The sequence below is a fragment of the Pipra filicauda genome, unplaced genomic scaffold (assembly GCF_003945595.2).
Source record: "Pipra filicauda isolate LSUMZ 115617 unplaced genomic scaffold, ASM394559v2 scaffold705_size141694_pilon, whole genome shotgun sequence".
In the NCBI taxonomy this organism is placed as follows: Eukaryota; Metazoa; Chordata; class Aves; order Passeriformes; family Pipridae; genus Pipra; species Pipra filicauda.
Window position 1 is genome coordinate 95,759 of NW_024104871.1, and position 9,074 is coordinate 104,832.

The 9,074-nt window shown below is 49.3% G+C and overlaps 1 protein-coding gene across 1 annotated transcript; it reads left to right on the plus strand.

The window, feature by feature from the left end:
* The first annotated feature begins 437 nt into the window (after positions 1-437).
* LOC113997907 (ubiquitin carboxyl-terminal hydrolase 42-like) lies at positions 438-7,530 on the plus strand. The gene is made up of 13 exons (XM_027740113.2): positions 438-572; positions 1,152-1,261; positions 1,845-2,045; positions 2,432-2,542; positions 2,618-2,720; positions 2,847-2,914; positions 3,075-3,145; positions 3,694-3,776; positions 4,090-4,201; positions 4,535-4,675; positions 4,884-4,984; positions 5,744-5,882; positions 6,185-7,530. The coding sequence occupies exons 2-13, from the start codon at positions 1,237-1,239 to the stop codon at positions 7,436-7,438; spliced, it is 2,409 nt and encodes an 802-aa protein (XP_027595914.2). The 5' UTR covers positions 438-572; positions 1,152-1,236; the 3' UTR covers positions 7,439-7,530.
* The last annotated feature ends 1,544 nt before the right edge of the window (positions 7,531-9,074 follow it).

A 9,074-nucleotide genomic window follows, 5' to 3' on the forward strand; every position in this document is an offset into this window, starting at 1 on the left:
CCAAGGTCCTCCCAGCGCAGCCTCTGAAGGGCTCCTTTGGCAGTCCCAGTTCAGGGTCAGCCCATGGCTGTACCCTGGGGGCAGATGAAATTAATTGGAAATGAACCCATAAGAGTCCAGGTGCTGATAGAAGTGGAAGTGAAACCCTCAGCGTCTTGGGGGTCAGAAAAGCTGTGACCTGGCTCAGTTACAGCCCTGAACAGGCTTTTACTCATCAGGCCGTGTGGCTCAGGGAAGGTGTGGGAGCTCTGTCAGAGGACGACTAGCCCTTTGCCACCAGCATGGGGGGAGGTCCAGTGGCTTCCACCTGGCGGACGTGCCATGTGGGTTCCTGTGCCCAAGAACCATGTGGTTCCATGTGGTTCCCTGTGGTTCCATGTGACCCCATGTCACAAAGGGGCAGAGAAGTGGCACCCATCCGGTATCCTGAGGAGCGCGCCAACGAAAATCAGTTGGACAGAGTTGGCCTTCGGGATAACTCAGCTCCTTCCTTTGCTACTTGTGTGCCTGCCTTTTTTGGATGGTTTATTGTTTACTGACCATTTCTCCTCAACTTTCATCCTCTTTCAAAGGTAATGCTTTGACTTTTGGCACAGATCACAGAGCAGGGTATATGGGATAAAAGTATAGGCTGATTTATACCTTCCCAGCTGTAGGCTGAGCTGTTACAACTTTTATAGGCTGGCCAGGTATGACCTAGGCTAGAATTCCAGTTTGCTGGTTCTTGGATTTTTTCCATAGCCTAGGATAGGTAAGCGGGGAGGTGACTGTAGTCTGAGGGGATGGGCTCAGCCCACCTTGATTGCTGTGGGAGGGAGGGAGACAGAAAAAGGAGAGCAGCAAAGGCAGCAGTTAAAGTAGTGGCTGAAAGATGGTCACTCCTAGGAGGTGGGAAAGCCAGAGGGCTCTGTTGCTGAAGCAGTGTCAGGAGAGCAGCAGGGCCTCTTCAGAGAAGGTAACATACATTGGAGCATTTCAAAAGGGCCTTTGAACCTGCTGTGAGTTGGTGCCCCGCGACTGATCATAAGGGCGTGAGCTGCAGCTCAGCAGCAGTTACAAGCACCACTGAAAGGCTTGGTGGTGGATGCCGTTCTGCGTTTATTTAGAGTTTTGATACTTTCGGTGAGCTACAGTAATTTCTTTGCAATTAGGTGACGGGATTGGTGCTGTTCTCTTTCTGGAGAGAAAGACATCCTTGGTCATCTAAAGCATTGCACTCTCCTCCTGAGAGAGGCAATGGCCACAGCAGGGAACGACTCCTGTGAGTAACAGCTTCACCAGCAGGTTTGGACTTTGTGAACTGCCACAGACAACTGACATGGCTGGTGGTCACATCCCAGAATGATGTGCTCACAACCTAGAGTGATCTCTGGGGTGTTTCCTGAGAGCAGTCAAACTGACCCCCGTGTTTACAATTAGACCCAGGAAAACACCTTTTGTCACTCCTCTGACACTAGGTACAAGACTTTGAAAGCTGCCATTGCTCGTAGAGAGGTCTGCCATCCTTTGGGTTACCTTCCGTGCTCAGTATTTACTTGTTTTCAACAAGTTACAATCAGGAAAAGGGATGGCTTCACTGATAATCCAGTCTAGAACTCTACTGAGAAAGGAAGGTAGCCTGCCGCCCAGAAATCAGATTGTGGGTTTGTTGGACTCTCAGCAACGTAAACGGGGGAATGGATTTTTCCAAAACAGTAAATTTAAATGGCACTGTTTAAGCTTCCCCTGATGTTGTTGGGTTGGCAGTTAAAGCAGATGGTCCTGAGTGCTCCTGTAGAGACCTCACTGTTTAAATATGCCTTTGTGCCTCATTTCATCTCTTTTCAAATGGAATTTCCCTGCAGCCATTGCCGAGGGAATGACTCCGCCACAGAGGATCCTCTTTCCCCCCGAGAAGATTTGCATGGTCTGGCAGCAAAGACAGAGTGCTGGAGCAGGACTCCGCAATGTGGGCAACACATGCTACCTTAATGCTGTCCTGCAATGCCTGACATACACCCCGCCGCTGGCCAACTATCTGCTCTCCCGCGAGCACAGCCAGGCCTGTGAGTACTCTTAGGGACATCTCCTTGTAAAGCTGTTAATCGAATCCCAAGGATTCCCAGAACCTGAAATTTGATTTAGGAGAAAAGCAGCCCTTTGTCAGCCCCAGAACTTGTGTTCTTTGTACACTCAGGAGCCACCTGTCCTATCCAGCTGTCTTATTCTTCATGAAGGCACATCTTTCTAGCTCTGGGTCACTATTCCTGCAAGTTAAAACCTCAGTTTAGCATTCCTCTGAAGAACATTTTCTATGCACTGAAACGTCCCGTGCCTGTTGAAACACTGGGAGGAGTGGCATATTGCACTGGAGTGGGAGTGGAAGAAGAGGAGTATTCCACCACTAGGGATATTTTGCTAACCAGAGGACCTTCTCTCCCTCCCTCCTCAGGTCGCCAACAAGGCTTCTGCATGATGTGCATCATGGAAGCGCATGTTAACAAGGTCCTGCGTTCCTCAGTCAGTGCCATCCTGCCTTTGGCTGTTCTCAGGGGTTTCAGATGTATGTGATTTCAGGTTCTTTGACAGGTTTTCTTCCCTTCCTGTAGGAGACAACTACTAACTTCCTGTTTCTTAGTCATAGGAGAACATTTTCAGCTTGGCAGGGAGGAAGATGCCCATGACTTCCTTTGCTGTACTGTCAATGCCATGCAGAGAGCTTGTCTGGGTGCAAGCAACGAGTAAGCACAAGCAAGTTACCTTTACAAAGTTCTGAGCCCTTTGGACTCCTTGATGTGGCCTCATCAAGGAAAACCTACAGCCGGGGCTTGGAGGAAGTAATGCTCTGTCTTACTACTTGTTTCCAGCTTGGACATATCATCTCAATCTACTACCATTGTCCATCAAATATTTGGAGGCTTTCTGAGATCCAGAGGTATGTTTCTACAACTACTGCTCTCCTTGGCACTGCCTGTGCCCTTCTGTCTGCCTGTGCCCAACAGCTGGTCCTGGGACTAGCAGGACAGGTACAATGAGCACAAAGCAGTACCATCGTCCAACTCACCATTGCTCGGCATTTTGATTTTTCCTTCCAGTCACCTGCTTCAGCTGCAAAGCCATTTCTGATTCCTATGAGGCCTTCCTGGATGTCCCTTTGGATATCAAAGTAAGAGGTTTTGCAGTTGTGCTTCAAGACATCGCAAGGCTTTTCAGAGTCAACACATTTGTCCTGAAAGCATAGACTGTGAACACCAGAGGTCTTGGTCGTGGATGGGAAGGGGAACGGATGTTGTCCTCCTGCGGAGGCCATGGCACTGGTCTCTCTGTAGGTGCTGGCTTGAAGCTGGACAAGCACCCATTATGCGCTCTGCACCCTTGACATATCCTCATCCTTCTTCCCTTTGCCCTCCTTCAACACCTGTCTGGCTTCCAGGCTGATGGGTTGGATTGTTTTCACTACTGATGACCCTACATAACGTCAGTAGCTCAATGGGAGGTGGTACAGAGAGGGAGCTCTTGATTGCCCCTGAGAACCTCTGGGACAGGGGAAATGTTCAGCACCACACTCTCTTTCTGGCTCCTTCTGGATACAGCTTGCAGATTCATGGCGGGTCTCCTCAGCATCAGCTACAGGGGTTTTCTTGTCAGCTCCTGGAAAATGTTTGGGCGAGGGCATTTCCTGTAGCTCAGTGCACCGATTTCTCAATTCTCCAGGCAGCCTCATCCCTCACTGCAGCTCTGGAGGACTTTGTAACACCTGAGCACCTGGATGGTGAAAACTGCTTTAAATGTAGCAAGTAAGATGATTACTAACAACATATTAACACTAGACTCTGTGTGAGGGGGCTACAAGTCATTGAGCAGAAGTCATCTTCTCGTGGAAGTTTACTGCACACTGATGAGACACAGGGGTTTTTGTCTGTGTTTTTTTTTTGGGGGGGGGGGTTGGGGTTGTTTGTTTGTTGGTTGGTTTGTTTGTTTGTTTGTTTTAAATATGGCAGCGAATTGCCTTAAAATAGCATAAGGATGCACGAGACAAGAAAGGTTGTCTGACTGCCTTGGTGGAAGATAGGGTGCATTTCAGCTCTGTGCTCTGTGCTTGGTTTCAAGGTGTGAGAAGAATGTTGCCGCCACTAAGAGGTTCACTGTCCACTGTGCACCCAAGGTTCTCACTGTGTGTCTGAAGAGGTTTGACTGCTTCACTGGTGGGAAGATCAGCAAGGTGTGTACACTATTGGTGTGCAGCTTTCTCTTCAAGAAGCAGATTTCCTAAAGCAGTATGCTTGTCACAAGCTGCTTGCGTTGGGTTTTTTGTGGTCCCTTCTGGGGAGTGGAAAGTTCCTGTGGGAAGACAGGCAAGCACTGTGCTCTGATAGGGCTGCTTTGACTGAGAACGGTTTCCTGCCACCCAAACGATTATATGCTGCTTTATGGAAAACCAAGTGCTCATGAGCCCCAGAGATGTATCGATACACCTGGACTGGCCCCTGCACTTGGTAGGCTATTTCATGTCACAGACCAGGGTCATTTCTGAGCCCTCTTGGTCTCTCCATAGGTTGTAGAGTATCCGGAGTACTTGGATCTTCGCCCATACATGTCTCAGGCAGATGGAGAACCACTCCTCTACTCCTTATATGCTGTCCTGGTGCACAGTGGTGCCAGCTGTCATGGAGGACACTATTTCTGCTACACAAAGGTAAAAGAGCAACTTCCTTCCCGATGGGGAAAAATGTGTGCTGGGGAAGATAAACTTTCCTGTCAGTGTTACTGACAGCCAAAGTTTTGGGGCAGAAGGCCTCCTTAGTGGCTGGACTGCATTTGTTTTGACATGCTCTCGGTTTGGCAGTTTCCTACCTGTGTTTTTGGAGAGAAACCATGGAGAGATCCTTGCCTTTTTTTTACAGGCCAGCAATGGATTGTGGTACCGGATGGACGATGAATCTGTGGAGCTGTGTTCCATTGACACAGTTCTCAGGCAGCAAGCCTACCTGCTGTTCTATGCCAGGTAATAACCAGGATTCAAATATCTTCAGAATACATTTCCTTTTCCTCATTTGCAGTTGTGCTTCTCACCTTCCTGAGTGTTTTTCTCATCAAATGAAATTACTACCTGCATCATTCAGTGCTGTCAAATCTGAACTACTCCGTGTCTGTCCTTTACTGGGCTTCAGGCTGCGGCCCGGATGTAATCTGCTACTTGCCTGGTCTCTGATGTTGACTCTTGTAGATAAGAGGACTTAAAGAGGACCTCCAGGAAAGATGGGGAGGCACCATTTGTCAGGGAATGTAGCGACAGGATGAAGGCTATCAGTTTTCAGCTAACAGAGGGCAGGTTTACACTAGATATTGGGAAGGAATTCTTTGCTGTAAGGGTGCTGAGACACTGGCACAGGTTACCACAGCATCTGTGGGTGCCCCATCCCTGGAAGTGTTCAAGGCCAGGTTGGACAGGGCTTGGAGAAACCTTGGAATAGTGGAGGGTGTTCCTGCCCACCACAGCGGGGTGGAACAAGATAAAGTTAAAGGTCCCTTGCAACCCAAACAAATCTGTGAATTTATGAAATGGAGGCTGTGGGAGGTATAGAGATGAGGTTTTTATTGGGACAGAGGCAAACTTGGTGGGAAGACCCTAGCTGAGTTTCCCATTAGTGTCCTTGGTTAAGTCTTCTCTCTGTCATAGAAACCTCTCTGAGAAAATGACTGAACCCCAGAGGAGGTTGCAACAACAGCTCTAAACTGAGATCACTCTTTTGTTTTTCTCCAGATGCTCTGATCTGAGAATTGGAGAAAGGCCTTCTTCCTCACTGGCACCATCACATGCCCCTTCCTTCCTCAGCCAGTGTGTGGCCAGCAGCAAGCAGGCGGGCTCTGTTGGACCACAGGGTCTGACTGGTAGGACTAAGGTAACTTTGGGGTCGTGGGTCAGGGCATCAGAGGAATAGTGGATTTCTTTCTGGGATCTCAGCATTTCTCTTTTGTCCCTCACACACCGCACCTTTCTTCACAGCCACAACGCTGCTCCCTCTCAAAGCATCCCACCTGGATCCATCCCTTTGGTGCGCCTCTGGCCTTTTGGTTTTAGTAGCCCTCCAAAAGAGCCTTTTGGAGGCCCCAAACTGTCCTGTCCCAGAACTTGTAGGGGTTCCCCACTGCTCTGATCCTTTCAGGAGAAAAGGGCAGGAACTCTCCACAGCTCTCTTTGCAGGGCATGAAGTACACTGGCAGGGAGCGGTCCCGGAGCAGATCCCCTCTGTGGGGCAGGGATCTCCGCAGCTGGTCTGTGGACACCGCAGACTATGATGACTCTTCAGAGAGAAGAACTGGTCCTCCAAGTCGTGACCGTGGTCCTAGGGATAGCACAGCTGCCAGGCCTTCCAAGAGGATCTGCCGGTGGGCTCCCGCTCCCAGGGCTGCTCAGGAGCAAACCTTGCTGAGGCAGAGGGAGCCAAGCAGATCTGTGCAGGGAACTTACAACCTTTGCATGAAGTACACTGGCAGGGAGCGGTCCCGGAGCAGATCCCCTCTGTGGGGCAGGGATCTCCGCAGCTGGTCTGTGGACACCGCAGACTATGATGACTCTTCAGAGAGAAGAACTGGTCCTCCAAGTCGTGACCGTGGTCCTAGGGATAGCACAGCTGCCAGGCCTTCCAAGAGGATCTGCCGGTGGGCTCCCGCTCCCAGGGCTGCTCAGGAGCAAACCTTGCTGAGGCAGAGGGAGCCAAGCAGATCTGTGCAGGGAACTTACAACCTTTGCATGAAGTACACTGGCAGGGAGCGGTCCCGGAGCAGATCCCCTCTGTGGGGCAGGGATCTCCGCAGCTGGTCTGTGGACACCGCAGACTATGATGACTCTTCAGAGAGAAGAACTGGTCCTCCAAGTCGTGACCGTGGTCCTAGGGATAGCACAGCTGCCAGGCCTTCCAAGAGGATCTGCCGGTGGGCTCCCGCTCCCAGGGCTGCTCAGGAGCAAACCTTGCTGAGGCAGAGGGAGCCAAGCAGATCTGTGCGGGGAACTTACAACCTTCGCAGCCGGTTTGTGCAGTACACAGACTATGACCGCTCACTGCGGAAGAGAAAGAGGGAGAGAACAAGTCCTCCACGTTGTGACCAAGTCTTAGTGAATACTGCAGTTCCAGGGCCCTCCAAAGCCAGCTCCAAGCAGGCTCTCATGCTCCGGGCTGCTCGGGAGCAAACCCCACAGAGGCAGAGAGAGCAGAGAAGATCAACAGGGCGGGGCTATGATTGCCACAGCCAGTTTGTGCAGTACACAGACTACCGCCCTTCAGAGAAGAAGAGGAGGGTTTCCATGCCCCAGAGATTCACGTCAGACAAGCATTCAGGGCACTCTGGCAATGATGGCGTTGGATTATGGCCCTGGCTCAAGCAGAACGGAAGACTAGCACTGCGTTTATTAGCGAAGGCATCCTTGTTTTCGACACGCCTTCTCAGACCTAAGTGAATGATTTAGCTAAGTAGATGATAGTTATAATAATATAGAAATATTATTAGAAATATAGAAATATATATGGAAATTTAGAATATATATAGAGAGAGAAGTATATATAGAAATATAGAAATATATATAGAAATATAGAATATAGAGAGAGAGAAGTATATATAGAAATATAGAAATATATATAGAAATATAATATAGAAATATACATAGAAGTAATATTTTATAATACATTATTACATGTTATATATATTCAGCAATAGATAGTAATGTTATAATAAATATTATTAAAATAATAAATACTAAAATACTGTACTCAGAATTATTTATTCCACGTTGTAGACAATTATAGCCACAAACATCTCAGCCTCGGCCATATCAATCAACAGAACTGGTCTACTCTGGCCTCAAATCGGGAGGCCTGGAGACACACCATCTATAACGCTGCTGTTTCCTTTGAGAACGCACGCAGAATCCCTCTCGAGGAGAAAAGACAAGGGAGAAAGAATCATGTCTTGCAGAATATACCACCTAGGGAGTCTTTCTGCTGTGCCTTTTGCAATCGGATATGTCTATCTCGCATTGGCCTCCTAAGCCACCAGCGTGCTTGTAACAAATGTGGATAGAGCCTTGTTAAATCTTCGTTCGCGAAGCCTAGCCACGATGATGTGTTTAAGACGGGCGTTCCATAATTTAGTGTTCTCACTGAAACCATGCAAATCGTGCGCCACTCGCTCACTTCCCACTCCTCCTTCCCTTCCCACTCCCCCTCCATCCTGAGGCAGGCTGGACGGGAGAATTGGAGGCACAAAAGGTAAAGATCGCAGGCTGAGACAAGAACAATTTACTGGAAACGGCAATGAAATAAGAAAACAGTACAGCAACACAACAGTAACAGAAACAATACTAATAACCGAGTGTACAAGGGAGGCAAATGACTCACGCATGATTGCTCACCAGTTGGTGCCCAACTTTGCCACCACGCACACAACCTGGAAGAGACCCCTTCCCCCATCCTTGACAAAATGAGGAATAACCTCTATGTCCTGGCTGTGCCCCCTCCTGGATACTGCCAGAATTAACACTGTCCTGACCAGAAGCAGGACAATCACCTTCAGGATCTGCAGCACAGCTTTCGGCTCTGCACCGGAGGCACTGGATCCCTCCAGGCCAGGGAGGGGAGACATCAGAGATGAGCAGACTTTGGAAATCCCTCACCTCTCACTCCGGCCCATTTTTTCTCATTTTATGGGATGGAAGAATACATACCCAACTCCTCCCAGTGTCCTTCTCACTGGAAATCCCCTGAGCTTTGATTCCTTTGCTGACATGCTGCTTCCTCTGGGAAAAGCAGTCAGAAAACCCAAGGCCATTGCTTTGAGTGAAGGTCTTTCTTAGAACACTTTTCCTGAAGTGCACCCAGGAAGGCTGGGCTGCAGCAGCACATGGCCCCCATGGCTTTGCTACATCTCCTCCAGAACACCTGGAAGCCCTTCTCTCACCATCCAGCCGCTCCCCTGCCCTGTCTTCCCCACCCCACAGGGATGCTGCAGAGGAGTTAACAAACTTCACAGTTCAATCCTGATATCCCACTGCTGACTGGGATGGGGTGAGACCAGGGGCAGTTTTGGCCCCCATCAGC

Bases quoted from the DNA above. Each gene is read 5' to 3' on its own strand.
- LOC113997907 (XM_027740113.2), top strand. From the start codon at position 1,237: ATGGCCACAGCAGGGAACGACTCCT. The intron at 1,262-1,844 runs GTGAGTAACAGC...ATTTCCCTGCAG, and splicing joins CACAGCAGGGAACGACTCCT to CCATTGCCGAGGGAATGACT. The intron at 2,721-2,846 runs GTAAGCACAAGC...ACTTGTTTCCAG, and splicing joins TGTCTGGGTGCAAGCAACGA to CTTGGACATATCATCTCAAT.